The 16,845-nt window shown below is 44.2% G+C and overlaps 1 protein-coding gene across 1 annotated transcript in view; it reads right to left on the reverse strand.

The window, feature by feature from the left end:
- Positions 1-16,845, reverse strand: part of PRKX (protein kinase cAMP-dependent X-linked catalytic subunit) — a 164,394-nt gene that overhangs the window by 43,435 nt on the left and 104,114 nt on the right. The window contains exons 2-3 of the mRNA XM_073565959.1: positions 13,780-13,948; positions 9,157-9,420 (exon numbers count right to left, since the gene is read on the reverse strand). Of these exons, the coding sequence (XP_073422060.1) occupies positions 9,157-9,420; positions 13,780-13,948 (433 nt within the window). The remainder of the gene's footprint in view (positions 1-9,156; positions 9,421-13,779; positions 13,949-16,845) is intronic.

Genomic DNA, 16,845 nt, shown 5'->3' on the forward strand with positions numbered 1-16,845 from the left:
ATCTGTGTTCATCTCCACCAACTCAAGTACATGCAGTTTTCATAGGTGGCTTCTACCCGGGCCATACGACCCGATGTTTCGGTATATTCCATGTCTGCTACGATTTGCTGCACCTCGGGCCTTTATTCGAACTCTTGCCAAAACATAAAACTTTAATACAAAGAAAATTGAAAAGAAAAAACGATACAAGGACATAGATGGACTTGTGTCTTTTTTCTCAATCTTACTTTCCAACCTCATAAAAAAGATTATCTACTAACCAATAAACTATTAACTCCTTCATGACCGCACAAATGTTCACATTTGTGAACTCCCACTGTGAAGTGGGAAGAGTGAAGATCCCACTCCAACGAGCATTTCATCGCATTCAAACAGTCCCTCACTACTTTCAAGACCACACTCGCCACAGCTAAACAAACCTACTTCTCATCTCTCATATCCTCCCTGTCTCACAACCCTAAACAGTTATTCAACACCTTCAATTCTCTCCTCCGCCCCCCAGCACCTCCTCCCTCCCCACTCATCTCAGCTGAAGACTTTGCCTCATTTTTCAAGCAGAAAATTGATAACATCAGGGACAGTTTTGGTCAACAACCCCCAGAGCCCTTCCTCCCGACTTCCCAGCCCTCCACCTTCAAAACCAACTTCTCCACCATTACAGAAGATCGACTCTCCACTCTACTCTCAAGATCACATCTCACCACCTGTGCACTCGACCCGATCCCATCCCACTTCATCCCAAACCTCACCACAGTCTTCATCCCAACCCTAACCCATCTCTTCAACCTATCACTAACAACTGGTGTTTTCCCCTCAAGCTTTAAACATGCCTCCATCACACCTATCCTCAAAAAGCCCTCTCTTGACCCATCCTCTGTATCTAGCTATCGCCCTATATCACTTCTCCCATACGCCTCCAAGCTACTGGAACAACACGTCTACCTTGAACTGTCCTCCCATCTCTCTTCTTGCTCCCTCTTCGACCGCTTACAATCTGGCTTCCGGTCACACCACTCCACTGAAACTGCCCTTACTAAGGTCACCAATGACCTCTTAACTGCCAAGAGCAAGCGACACTACTCTGTCCTCCTCCTCCTGGACCTGTCGGCTGCCTTTGACACAGTGGACCATTCCCTATTATTACAGACCCTCTCATCCCTCGGCATCACAGACTTGGCCCTCTCCTGGATCTCATCATACCTAACAGACCGGACATTCAGCGTCTCCCACTCACACACCACCTCCTCACCTCGCCCCCTATCTGTCGGAGTCCCACAAGGTTCAGTCCTAGGGCCCCTGCTGTTCTCTATTTACACCTTTGGCCTGGGACAGCTCATAGAATCTCATGGCTTTCAGTATCATCTTTATGCTGATGACACACAGATCTACATCTCTGGACCAGATATCACCTCCCTACTAACCAGAATCCCTCAATGTCTGTCCACTATTTCATCCTTCTTCTCCACTAGATATCTGAAACTCAACATGGACAAAACAGAATTCATCATCTTTCCCCCATCCCACGTGACCCCCCCTACGAACCTATCAATTACAGTAAATGACTGCCCACTCTCCCCAGTCCCACAAGCTCGCTGCCTCGGCGTAATCCTTGATGCTGATCTCTCCTTCAAACCACATATCCAAACCCTTTCCACTTCCTGCCGACTTCAACTCAAAAATATTTCACGCATCCGTTCATTCCTCACCCAAGAATCTGCAAAAACCCTAGTCCATGCCCTCATCATCTCTCGCCTTGACTACTGCAACCTCATGCTCTGCGGCCTCCCCTCAAACACTCTCGCACCCCTCCAATCTATTCTAAACTCTGCTGCCCGACTAATCTACCTGTCCCCCCGCTATTCCCCAGCTTCTCCCCTCTGTCAATCCCTTCACTGGCTCCCAATTGCCCAGAGACTCCATTACAAAACCCTAACCATGACATACAAAGCCATCCATAACTTGTCTCCTCCATACATCTGTGACCTCGTCTCCCGGTACTTTCCTGCACGCAACCTCCGATCCTCACAAGATCTCCTTCTCTACTCCCCTCTTATCTCCTCTTCCCACAATCGCATACAAGATTTCTCTCGCGCATCACCCCTACTCTGGAACTCTCTACCACAACATATCAGACTCTCACCTACCATCGAAACCTTCAAAAAGAGCCTGAAGACCCACCTCTTCCGACAAGCCTATAACCTGCAGTAACCACCGATCGACCAAACCGCTGCACGACCAGCTCTACCCTCGCCTACTGTATTATCACCCATCCCTTGAAGATTGTGAGCCCTCGCGGGCAGGGTCCTCTCTCCTCCTGTACCAGTTATGACTTGTATTGTTTAAGATTATTGTACTTGTTTTTATGTATACCCCCCTCACATGTAAAGCGCCATGGAATAAATGGCGCTATAACAATAAATAATAATAATAATAATAATAATAATAATAATAATTTGGGCTTTACGTTTTTTTCCTATTTTTCCTTTTGAGTCAACATAGCCGCGTGAAGGCTTATTTTTTCATGGAATGAGTTGTATACGTTAATGAAACCATTCGCGTAACCCAGGGGCGGAGATATCACTACTGCAGCCGAGGACGCACAGTCAGCTGAAATGTATTGCAGTGCAGGGGACCCGCCGGCTCCCTGCACTGCAAAACTTGCCACCGGCCAATCAGTGGCCTGCAGCAGACGTCGGCATGCCCGTAACTAAGGGCACATGACAGCGAAGTCAGGCGTCATGACAGGGACACAGAAGTCAGCTGGTGGCGAGTAGTATGGTTTTATTTAATGTAATAGGGAATAGGATACCTGGAAATAGACCAGGATGGGACACATTATCAAAGAAAGGGCACCAGGATGGTGCATATTATACCAGGGTGGAGTATGCCACATTCTGGAAGGGGACCAGAATGTGGCATACTATACCTGGAAATGGACCAGGATGGGACACATTATCCAAGGAATGAGTCCAGGATGGGGAACATTATCCCAAGAAGGGGATGAGGATGGGGCACAGTACACCAGGAAGAGGACATTATACCAGGAAGCGGACTAGGATGGTGGACATTATACCAAGGAGGAGGCCAAGTTGGGAAACATTATCCCAGGAATAGGCTCAGTATGGGGGATATTATTACTGGAAGGGGCTTTCTTTATTATGTACCATCCTCTAGTTATGTATGGGGTGGACCCTTATTACATAGTGTCACCTGTTATGTATAGTGCTGTCCCATTAGTGCATGGCATGATCTTTTCTTAATATAGCATCGTCTCTTAAATAGCGCATTCTTGTTATTTTTGTTCATCACAGTAATTTTTTTTTGCATAGAGTCCTTTCTTATTAGATGTAAAATGACTGCTGATGAAGCAGCACCTGACCAGAAGACCAGTCCATCACTCTCCTCCATCAGAAAAGAAGCTTTCCCATGCCCCATCAGCCGTCAGTTCAGTTTATATCTAACAAGACCGGACGGTATGTAATAAAGAACAGGGGCTATAAATAACTAAAATAACAAGAGATACATTAGGAACAGCGCTTCACATAAGAGAGGGGACTATGTAATGGGGGACAACAGCAATACTTATAATGAGATGAAACTAATATATATATATATATATATACACACATACACACATATACAGACACATACTTTATATATATATATTCGTAGCTTGGTTGCCACAAAAGGAGGGGGCCCAAACACATTTCTTGCACAGTGGCCCCGAGCTGTCAGCATCTGCCCCTGATATATCCATAGAACATATTGTGAAAAGAGGGAAAAAAAATTCCCCCCAAAATCATCTACATTACCTCTTATTTTTGGAAAGGGGGGGCAGAGGTGGAGGGCATTCCTACTTACAGGGTTACACATGCCAAAAAATGAACTGGCAATAATACTGCAATAAAGTACAATTACTGCAATATCACTAATATTTCCTTTACAAAGAAAGATAAAATTGCCGTGAGTAATGCAACCGTACTGTCCCTTTGGGATGCTGTGAATTAGGCCTTGCTCCCTTGAGAGGTGCATTCACATGAATAGTTAGCAGCCAGGCAGCCTAGGATTTTCTTTTCTATATTTTTATATTTTCTTTATTTTAAATTTTAGTTGCTCCTGAACTGCAAAATGAGCATCAAATAAAATTGGTTGCAGCGAGGTGCACTTACCTCCGTAAGTTGCCTACTGTGGATCATATTTTTTGGAGAGTCTAAAAAGCTTACCTTTCCCAGGAAACGGGGATCCCGTGAGCAAAAACCTAAAACTATAGTGGTCATCAGGATATTAAACCCCTAAGTAAAGACATGTGTGGTCCTTTAATGTCTAATAAATCCCACAAACAAAATTTCATATTAATCAATAGATCTTGGAATAATAATAATTTCCACAAATGGATGTGTTTAAATAAAATGTTCCTGTGTTGAGAAAATCTTATAAGTGTGCCCCTGCTGTGTGCTGTGTAATGGCTGTGTCTGACCATACAGGGACATGGTCTGATCATACCACAGCTCTTGGGCAGGGGAGGAAGAAAAAGAATATTCAGACATTACAGCGTGGAAAAAAACCCTTTAAAAAGAAAATCCATATCAGATCGTCTGTATGAGTCTGACAATAGTATGGGAGCTTGTGGGTCCACATGCATTCAGTCATCACACAACCAGCCTGACAGCTGCAGCTTGTACTGAGCAGTGTGAGCTCTTAGCAGCAGGAAGGAGGGTCATTGAGGATCCTTCATAAAGGATTACACAGCCATTGTGACAAGGATTTTCTATTTAAATACATCTTTATTAAGTCTAAGAAATCTATTTAGTTAGATTTTTAGTCTTTAATTCTAGCAGCTAAACATACAGTGGGCTTAGAACCATAGTTTATACATCTGGATAAAAACTCATTTTTATAGTCAATGTAACCTTATAATACAAGATAAAGATCACTAATATTACTTGAAAGATCTTCATAAACCTCTATGTTCATTTCATAGGGAGTAAATTGGTGAACAAATACTATATATTTCGGACCCTGCTACACAGATCCTTTGGAGAGGTATAGAGGAGTAAGACGTTCAGGACTGAAAGTTCATTTTAGGTTTTGCCATCATGTAATTGCAACCCTTTACTAGGCAACAACTAATAATCTGTTTCTCCAGGAAGCTAGCTGATCTATAAATAAGTAATCGGATGTGAAACTACAGACAGAGAGACACTAACAGAACAAAGGGGTGAAATCTAAAACTGTCATGGTAACTGGATAGTGCAAGCTCCAGAAGAATGCCATGTCTAGTCACATATGTACAACATCACCATAGGACAAAGGGAACCCCACTGCCGGCAAGTTAAGTAACGTAGCAAGCTGTGTAGCCTCATGTCTGCCAGTGACACCTCATGGACATTCACCAAAAAGTCATCATGAAGACACCACCTTACATAGGGAGCACCACAAGCAACACACATGATGACTACCATTTCAGTTTTTGAGGTTCTGCTTCTTGTAAATTAATATAAAAGATTATTTCCAAATCTTCAGGGTCAGAATTGATCCTTCACAACTTACAATACCTTACTTGGCTGGAGGTCTTATATAGTATAAAAATCTGAGAATACAAAAATGTACCGCATACGAGACAACGCAAGATCAAATGTATAGAAGTCAGGACTGTGTCTGACACTAACAGGAGGAGGCAGGAATGAAGGGTCTCCTCATGGCAGAGATATAGTAAGGTAAGACCCATTTAAAAATTGAAGAGGTTGTTCACCACTTTAATATTGATGACCTATCCCTATCTATAGTACGTAGCCACGGCCACTATCAATAGACGGAGCAGCTCTGTAACTGAGCCCTTCCGGCCGCCGCTGGCACTGATAGCAGCTGATCGGCGGGGGTGCCTGGTGTCACACCCCCACCGATCAGACATTGATGACCTATCCCCTAAGGATGGTAAAGTAGTGGACAACCTCTTTAAGTTCAGAAGATCCTCACTTTTCTTTTCTAAGAGAGAGAAAACATTCTTTAATATTTTCTTAGAGAAATTGTAGTAGATCATCCAAAAGCCGTGGAGTCATTTGCCATGGATTTTTTTCTACTTACGTTAGTGTTTAACAGAATTGATCTAGCTTTCAGAGTGCAATCTTCATTGTTTTGCTCATTTTCAGACCCCCCTTATATTCAGTTTGCAGCCTAATCTAAGTTATTGGTTTTTGTATTATAGGAGTGTCTCTCTCAGTAATATAGGCTAGACGTGAGATGGTGTAACCAAAGCACAGCTGTGAGCATTAGTCCATGAAGATCTAAACGTTAATTTGTGTATTGCCAGATAAATCTGTTATATGTTCAAAGTATCCTGAGTGCCAGGTTTATTGCTACTATTGGTGTCACGACTCAGCTTTCGGGTAACCCAGGACCAGGGGCTCCTTCCCTGTCCCTACCATTAGGGGACGCCCTAGCTTGCCCTATCCCTTGGTTACTTCTGAAGGTAAAGATGCTGAGGCCTTCACCCTTGCCTTATCTCCTGAGTTAGCCCTCTGTTTATCTTCCCCTACCCAGGAAAGAGTGGCGCTACTGAGCACCGCAGTACACCAACCCAACAAACAAGGCTTCACAAACAAGGATAACTGAAAATAGCAAGCATACAAATATTCACTCACATATAACAGAGGAATGCACCGGGGAGTGGAGGATGGGGTAAAACCAAAGTAGAGGAGGGAAGGGAATTACCACACAACAGTCACAGATAACTCCTCCAAAACTCCTTCTCATATGAACACGTATCCTCCTAAGCCATGCAGCAAACGCTAGCTCTGAGATGGATTTGACTCAGGACCCAGATTATAAAGAGGATGGGAGTGGCTAACTGGGCTCAACTGAAAGCTCAGAGTTTCCAACATGGCCAATTAACCCCTGATCTGCCAAAAGAAATATACACCATTAAAACTAAGGAGAAGTGCTTCTTCTCAGCACAGGAGTAGGAGCAATCAGACACTGCGGATTTCAGGCTCTTTTCTGTTGTGCTAACCCCGTGACAATTGCATTGCGGGTTGGAATCTACTTAGGCACCAGAATCGCCCAACCAGGAGTGCCATATATCCCTTTTCTACATTAGCTCATGAACAGAACAGCTTCTATCCAGAACGTATTTTCTCTTCATGCTCTAAGCTACAGAAAACCAGAGGTTGGTAACTAAGCGGATTGCAGACCCCTGATCCTATCCACACAACTAGCAGTAGCCGTGGAGCGTGCCTACAATGATTCTAGACGCCTCGACACAGCCGGAGAACTAAATAAGCCTAAAGCAAGAAAAGGGGAAATCTAAACTGCCCCAGAGCAGACCCCAAAGGAATAGACAGCCCCCAAACATATATTGTCGGTGAGACGAGATGAAACCACAAACACAGGTAGGAAAATAGGCTGAGCAAACGATGGGGCCCACACTAACTAGAAAGGACAGGAAAGGAAAGACACTGTCTGCAATCACGCAAAAAACCCTGCAAAAATGTCCAACACGTCTGATAACAAAAACTCTGAAGTCACTAGACTTCTCCCACTATATCAGCACTCTGGCATATTCTGAAAGCAGAGCAAAAAGAGGCCAATCTAATAAGGGACAAAAAACAAACTGTCACAAACAGTAACATAAGGATGGATATTCAGCACAGCCCCAGTCGGGGCTGGCTGACCACACAAAACTGAATAGACAAAACTAAATCAAATGTGAACAATAGCAAAGAACACTTAGCTTGATCATGCAGGGACAGAACTGGAAACTAAGACCTCCGGAGGCAGGAAAAATCACCAGCAGGGATAGAGGGAGTCGGCTGTCTTAAATCCATTCAGAGACTCCAGATGTCCAATCGTCGTCCTCATTATCATGTGGCAGGCCTCTGTCAATTAGATCAGCTCCATTACCTCCTGTAACCACCAGAGGGAGCCCGGAAAGAGAACTCGCGACTCCTCTGTCAATACAACCAGCTCCACTACCTTCACTAGCAACCAGAGGCAGGCCAGAAAGTGAATTCACAACACTCTGCCCTCCCTGAGATACTTTCTCCTCTCTCCACTGCAGATCTGTGTATGATCCACTTCACCTTCTCTGCTGCTTTCCCTATGGGCAGGTGCACACAACCGTTTTCTTTCCATGCAAGAAAAACGATCAGATCTGATCAGTGTTTGATTAGAGTGGCATCAGTTTTTCTTGGAGGTGGAGTCGAAAAAAAAAAGTTTCTCTACCTTATTTTGTCAGTCCGAATGTGGTCTGATGATTTTCACGGGCCTATAAGTTTACGTTGCCAATATTGATCTGAAACTCAGATCAAAATCGGCCATGTGCACAACCCTACTGACTATCATGGGGAACAGTACCATCCATGAAAACCACAGATAGCACTCATATTATATCCCCTATAACAGGAGCTGCTATGGCAGATATAGGGCAAAACAACCTTCACAAGTTAAAACTGTCAATGGCAGGCTGTGTGGACCCAACAGCATGGTCATAGACGCAACCAGTCACCTGGGGATCATACCAACGCTGGGATCAATAGAAGTAGGGGTAATACCGCTGCCTCTACTACATACACAGCACTCATACATGAGCACGGTGTATAGGAAGATCAGGAGGGCAGAAACGGTAAAACACCGCTTCTGTCTTCCCTTGGAAGTGCCTGGTTGTCTCTGAGCACAACGTTGCTCGATTTTTACGGCACTCTAGAAAAGAATCCAATATTGGCCACTGTAAAATGGTGCACTGGCAGTCATTAGGGGGTACATATGGTGGGCAATTTATACAATATATAAATAATATATACTATAAAATCTAGTGTAAATAAATATACACTGAGTATTTTGGGATAATGTTCTACATGACAGATCCGTACCACAGCGTCTTACATTTTGGTTGTGGCCTTCAAACACCAGACACTTCTCCACATGCAAGCACATTATTGTCACCAGTCACTGTAGCTGACAACCCCTATTTTTCAGCAATTACGGAGAAGAAAAACCAACAACAAATGGATTATTGCACTGTTAGGCATATTCCAATTACCGCCATTATATTGGCATGAAAATAGCTTTGCCCGCACTAGATGAACTACTGAACTAAAAGCCAAATCCCCAGCAGGGAAAGTAATGGAGCAGCTGAAATGTTCAGAACGTAAGTGATACCTGTCTGAAAGCTTTTTTGCAAATCCAAAATCTGTAAGTTTGATGTGACCCTCCCGATCCAGCAAAATATTTTCAGGCTTCAAGTCTCTGTAAACTATTTCTTTGGAGTGCAGGTATTCGATCGCACATATAATCTCCGTGGAGTAAAACAGTCCCGAGCTGTTGTTAAAGCGGCCCATGTTTCGCAAGTAGCTAAAAAGTTCTCCTCCGGGTACATACTCCATCAGCATATATAAAAAGCGATCATCGTGTGAGGTCCAAAACCTATAGGAAGAAATACAGATAAAGGGTCAGCAAGAACTTTCCATAATAAAACTTCTAAAGAACATTTCATGGCGGCCTGACCTGGGTGCTCAGCTTAAAGTATTTCCATAAGTACCGCAATGGGGCAGTGCCACCGAGGAGCACATCTCCTTCTCCCTAACATACAATCGTACTTAATACTAGTAACGCGAACCAGTCGAAAGATCACAAATATTAGTATAATTATAGCTTCTGTAATGTGAGATATCAATTAATATACAACACTCACATGACTGACTGCAGCCATCACGTGCTGCTACAGAACAGCATGCCATCAGTCCAAAGAGCTACTGAAGAAAGGCAGTGGAGCATCGGTGAATGTGAAGGGGTTGTCCAACACTTTTTATGGGGCTGGTCTGGTGGTTAAATACTTAACCACCAACCGGGCCAGCACTGTTTGGCCAAACCACAGGAGCGCAGATGACCGCCACAGTCAATCAGCTGCCCCTGATCGGCTGCAGCCTTCACATTCTATCTGAATCAGAAGATTGTTTCTTCCAGGTTGGATGGAATTTAGAAACAGAAGCAAAGCCCCATAGACTATGTTTCTGAGGTCTATATGGCTTTTAGACTACGTTTTGCATAGATCAGTTGGCAGTGAAGTAATGTGAGGTCTGGACAAGACCTGAATAATATTTCTTTTTTTCCGTCTCTCAGTGTCCTCTCCTGGAAAAGCGCTGTGTAGGCCTTTATTACACAGAGTGCCGTAATCTACCGGATTAATTATCTTGTAAACCTGCCGTATTCACTGCTGCTGGCAACACAAAAGGTCAAACGTATGACACTCGTGCCACTGGCCAAAAGCTCTGTGACAAGCTGCTCAGTGATGAATTCGGCACTGAATGAAATAGTCTGCTATTGAGGAAACATCGCGTGCTACAGCACGGTCACACAGGACAGGCCGTTACGTACGGTAGCTTTATAATACCGCCTCTAAACATATTGTATGGAATACAAAACATTGCATGAAATGGTCCAACATTGGACGACCTCTATCCATATGACGGGCCCCCCCATCACTGTCCTGATTATAGTGGTCCTACACATCAGACCCTAAGGGTACAGTCAAACTTAGCGATGTACCAGCGATCCCGACCAGCGATATGACACTGTCAGGATCGCTGGTACATCGCTAAGTGGTCGCTAGTGAGCTGCCACACAGGCAGATCTCACTAGCGACATCGCTGGGGACGGGGGTCGCTACTTACCTGTCACACCAGGCGATCCTGCGTCCTCCCGCCCGGCTCCACGCGTCGCTCGTCGTCACAGCAGGAAGCGCCGCAGGAAGCTGACGACGAGAAACAGTCCTGAACGTTCTCGTGCGATCAGCGATAACCAGCGGGGGAGCCGGACGTAGGCAAGTATCACACACAGCGATATCGCTAGCAATATCGCTATAACGTCACAAGTTATAGCGATATTGCTAGCGATATCTCTTAGTGTGACATGCCCTTAAGTCATCAGCTGATATCACCAATTAAAGGCGATAAAAATAATATAAAAGATAGACAGGATAAATTACTAAATAACTAATTACCAAGTCACTTACATTTTGTCTAATCGCTGCAGTACATGAAACGGCTGCAGTCTTGGTACACATACATGTCCTTTATTGTATGGACAGGTCGGGTGCCTGTGAACACGTGGAGCAGGAAGCTTCACTGCCGTGGCCGGGAGACAGCTCAACAGTACATGGCACAAGTTATCTCCAGGTCACAGCAGCGAAGCTTCCTGCTGCACGTGCTCACAGGCACCAATCTCTCTCACATTTCTGTCACTGCAACATCAATGCAGCCCTTTACATTTTATAGAATGATTACCTACTCAGACAAAATTTATGTGATCTGCTTCTTTAAAGATTACTTTAAAAAAAATTGAGATTTTTTTTTCATAATGGCATTTTTTTTTTTCAAATTTTCCTGGAGAATCTCTTGAAGACAACTCCATTATCCCTGAAGTGGTGCTTTACACAGCGCCCACAGAAATCAAGGAGTCCTTAGTGTAATGCATGGATGTCCTGTTTTCCTCATCGGGAATGCCGCTCTTTGCAGCAACTCTCCCTGGGCATCTGAGCTGGATTGTCATTCTTTTATACTGAGGCAGTGAACCCCTTTAATCAATCAGAAAAAGTGCCACTTGAAGGGCCCACAACAGTTGAGTGTCGGGGAAGTTAAAGATTTGGTGTGACTTTTGTTCTCCATGAGATAAGCAGGAGTCTACCAGCAGCTATCAGAGAATACAGGACAGCTCGGACGAGTGGGTGCTCCTGTGTATGGGAGAGAGGGCTGAGACAGCTGCCGTCTGACCCATCGTTCAACACAGGGGTGAGATTCAGCAGGTTCCCTCCAGTTCGGGGGAACTTATTGTTAAAATTGCAGCCGGATCCCCAAACCGGCAGGAAGCAGTGTCCCATTCCAGTTCTGGTGGCCTCTGATTCCAATTGAGTGTGCGTCCTCAGACGCACATTCAGTTGACATATATTAGGGTGCAGGTAGCCACCGGCCTAACAGAGGCCCGTTAGCGCCACCAATGAAGCAGGCCAGTATTAGGAGGCCAGTATTAGGAGGCCAAGACAAAATTAATTATTACAGGATGGGGGACACTATTATAGCAAGGGGCCAGGATGGGTGACAATTACTGTATGGGGGCCAGATTGAGTAACATAGATTATGGATTTATGGTGGCAAGTGGGCAACTTAATTACATGGGGGCAACAAAAGGGAGGTGCTGATACTGTGCATGGCGGCACTATCTTGTTTTTTTCTTCATCTGGCGCAGTGTAGAAGTCAGGGAAAAAAGTGGTTAATGTACTCTAGAAGAGATCAGGTCTAGATAACTGTTATTTTCTGCAGAGCCCTGGCTGGAAGAAGTGATAGCGGTTTGTGTCGAATTAAGAATAGTGAAGATGAATAACTACAGAGGTCAATGGTAAGTCACTCTATTACATGTACACTAATACTACACATTATATAGTATACACTATATAGTATTTACAGAGCTCCTATGTATAAGGTCACTGCTGATACCTGTATTACCTGTACACGCTTCACTTTATAGTATATACAGAGCTACTGTGTATGTTACTGCTGATCAATGTATTACCTGTACACTATATGCAGAGCTCCTGTGCATAATTTCAACAGTGATCACTGTATTACTATTACCTGTACACTATGCACAGAGCTCCTGTGTATAACATCACAGGTGATACCTGTATTACTTGTACATTATATGCTATATACAAAGCTCCTGTTCATAATGGTGATCTCTGTATTACAGTACATTTACACTGACACTATATACAGAGCTCCAGTGTATAATGTCACTGGTGATAACTGTATTACCTGTACATTGTACACTATATATAGGGAGCTCCTGTGCATAATGGTGATCTCTGTATTACCTTTACACAAACACTATATACAGCACTCCAGTGTATAATGTCACAGATTATCTGTTGTATTATTTGGCTACTATGTGATGGTAATATGTGGTCTGGCCATGGTGTGACAGTACTTGTCCCTTGTATGTGGTATTATTCAGTCACTATGTGGTGGTAATATGCTATCTGTTCACGCTATGGTAGTATTTGTTCCTTGTATGTGGTATTATTTAATCACTGTGTGGTGGTAATATGTGGTCTAGTCATGGTGTGGCAGTGTTTGTCCCCTGTATGTGGTATTATTCGGTCACTATGTGTGGGTAATATGTGGTCTGGTCATGGTGTGGTGGCATTTGGTCCCTTGTATGTGGTATTACTCGGTCGCTATGTGGTAATAATATGTGGTCTGGTCACGGTGTGGTGGTATTTCGCACATACATTATTTGGACTTGTGACTACAGAGGTCAGAAAAATAGGAGCAGTAGAAAGTTGAGGTGACAGACAGATGTGTGCTTGTCATTTCCTATTTGAGCAGTGTTCTTTTAGTATTAAGTTTAAGAACTCGTAGGAAATCCTTTAAAACTATTCACTATAGTAAGAAGTGACTGACAGCGAGTGGAACCACATGCACAAGACAGGAGGCAATGAGACTAACTAGAGGTGGGGCAAAAAGGGGAAAGTGCTTTTACTTTTAGCTCCTATGACTTGTAATTTGTAGGTCAAGAATGTTTTCGTGAAAATGGGTGTGGATGGCTTCTCAACACAAACAGGCAACCTGTTGTTAAAAAATTGAATCCCTCCCCTGTTTCAGCAGAAAGCTATCTAAGGTGTATGAGGGCTTTATAATATTCACAACACAGATTCTCGTTCCCCACCAGGCACAATTCTGAAAACTGACATTTTCCATAGTAAAAGTAGATCTGAATAGGAATACTTACAGTCTGACTAAGAATGGATGGTTCACTTCCTTCAAGACAGATTTCTCATTGTGTACATGCTGCTCTTGTTTTAGGCGAATGACATCGGGAATGCTCATGACCTTTAGTGCAAAATAGTGCTTGGCCGTTTTCTCTTTTACTAAATGAACCCTTCCAAATGTTCCTGTCCCTGTAAAAAAGTAAAACAGAGGAATTAGGATCATAAATGGTTGAGGACACACGTGTTATAAGAAGGTTCTCCAGCTTTATCCCTTTCCTTCATACTGCCGTTTGCTACTATAGCATTTTATCTGTACTGGGGGGACTAAAGTTAGTTTCTAGACGAGATGGGCAACAACCAAAATGTCCTCCACAGAAGCTCCCACAGGTCTAACAACCCTCAAAACGCTGTCGTGTTATGATCCATCAACTATTCAGGACATCTTTGTCACTACAAACTATAGGTAGCCAGGGGCCACACATGTGAAGCTGTACTGGTGGACATAATGGAAACCAACCAATTTCCCAGTACATGACTATAACTATAGGCAGGGTTACTCGGGTGGATTCCTGGCACTAACAAGTGCTGATCGATGATTTAGCCCAGTTGATCACTGATTGTTCACCCCCATGCACTTTGCGTATTGTCTGCAGCTCATTCCTCATTTACAAACCTACATAAAAAGTGATCAGCCAACAAACAAGCGGCTTAGGGCAGCAATGATTACATGGGATAATGACCAGGAACCAGTGTTCTTAATAAACACTCTTACAAGGGCCATAATGTGGCTCTGTCTCCAGATTCCACAAAGCAAACTCTAATTCCAAATAGGCGCACATAGACTGATTGACCCAACTTTGTTGTCCATCCTCCCCTCCCGGCTGCTGCTGAGATCTCTCACGGATCAGTGCAAGCTTCAGCTATCCGTCAAGTTAGGTTTTCGGGGAATTAATACACCAGGACACTCTCACTCTAACTGGACACATAAAATACAAAATGTTAATATCAGGAAGACATAGTTATTCTAGCATGGATTTTCATTTAACCCCTTTACCCCCCCCAAGGAGGGAAAGGTGTTAAACGCAACCTGTCAGCTCAGAAAAAGCTATTTAATTGTAGATATAAAGTTAATCTGCAGGTAACCAGCATTGCAATGTTGTCCGACCACCCTACTTACAGTGTGGCTACCGGGAGAATTAACTTATTTCCTCACGGTGGTCACCAGCTTTCATGTGGGTATGCATGGAGCGGCTGCAGTCACTGCTCACAGCACCGCTCAATACTGTGAGTGTATTTATACTCTGTATAAATCCACCTACACCACTGATTTTTATCTTTTCGTGCACACTGTATACTGTCAGCAAGCAGCCAATCAGTGGCCTGACTTCCATGCATGAGATACCTTAGTCCTTTAATGATAATCTCCTGTCCATAAAACACTGATTTTAATAAAACTACAGCACACAGCCTAATAAAAGATACATCCCTGCAATCAGGCTCCCTGCCCCTACTATATACTGCTCTCAGATTAAAGGTAATCTGTCACTCCCTGGGACGCTATTAATATATTACTATGGGCATACACGTAACAGCATGGTTAAAATATTCTCACCTGTATGCCTCATAGCTGCTGTCTTGTTTCTGGGAAATAGACGTAATCTTTTATGTTAATTAGTTCTTCCTGGCTCTGGGCGTGCAGTGCCTTGAAGAAAACTCTGCCTCTGGTGTTAATTTGTGTCCCACCCCCCTCCTGTCAGCGTCATAGTGCCATGTGACGAGCAGTTGTGGAGCCGGAATCCCGCGCCTGCGCTCTGCACTATTATAACTCGCCTTTTCCACCCTGCTATGGGCACTGGCTTCATTGTTCTGTGCAGGTGTCGTAGAGTCACTGCCTGCACAGAAGAACAATGAAGCCAATGCTCATAGGATGGGAAAGGTGCGCATAATCACGCGAGTGCAGGGCCCAGGCGCGGGATTCCGGCTCCACAACTGCTCATCACACGGCAGGACTAATTCACATGAAAGAATGGCTTAAAAGAGTCCCAGGGGGTGACAGATTCCCTTTAAAAAGGAAAAACCTGCTGACCGATTCCCTTTAATGCCATTTTTCAGATGAGACCAAGTAGAAATATCAGAGTGTAGTGTAATAAGGGGTGAGATGTAGGATGGATTCACTGTAACTACATGTTCAGGACTGGAATATGTCTGCAGAACAGTATTCTGTATCTTCTCCGCACATCTCAGAGAGGACTGTGAGGTCAGGCTAACCAGAAGCGCTCCCTGGGGGGGGGGGGGGAAGACACATTTTGATGCGATGTTACACTATTAATAGAAAAATGTCTGACTATATCTACAAATGCTGTCAGTAACCCTTAGAGTCACCGCTAAATAAAACGTGCCACGTCTCTCCCGAGCACTGTATATTACAGCGGATGATTTCAGATTCTCGGAGGGTAATTTATAGGGGCCTCCAGCTTCATGTAATCACAGCCGAATACATTATTGCGGAACAAAACGTTACTCCATTGCTCAGATACATTGCTTCATCTCTGCTGCTTACTGTCAGTGGCTGGAAACAATGCTGCTTATTCTGGTCACCAAAGGTGGATTTTTTTCTTACAAAATACAAATGTTCTCCTGAATCTGGCATCGTTTTTGCTTTCTACCTGATCCCCCTCCATTCCACAGATGTGACCCCCTGTAAGGGTCCCGTTACATTTAGCGATGCACCAGTGATCCCGATAACGATGCGACCCGGTCAGGATCGCTGGTGCATCGCTAAATGGTCGCTAGTAAGCTACCAAACAGGCAGACCTCACAGCGATGCAGCAGCAATAAGCGATACGTCGGCGGTCGCTGTTACCTTTCACACCACAGCGATGATGACGACTTCCGCCTGCGTCCATGCGTCGCTCGTCGGCGCCGAACACAGCAATGCGCGCAGGCCAGCGGGACGCCAACGATCAGAAAACGGCCTGGGACATTCGAGCACGATCAGCGATATCCGGGGGGGCTGTCGCAGGTACGTGTCACCCATAGCGCGATCGATAGCGATATCGCTGTTGCATCACAAAATCGGTGACGCT

The sequence above is a fragment of the Dendrobates tinctorius genome, unplaced genomic scaffold (assembly GCF_039654945.1).
Source record: "Dendrobates tinctorius isolate UK_male_01 unplaced genomic scaffold, ASM3965494v1 ptg000016l, whole genome shotgun sequence".
Taxonomy (NCBI): domain Eukaryota; kingdom Metazoa; phylum Chordata; class Amphibia; order Anura; family Dendrobatidae; genus Dendrobates; species Dendrobates tinctorius.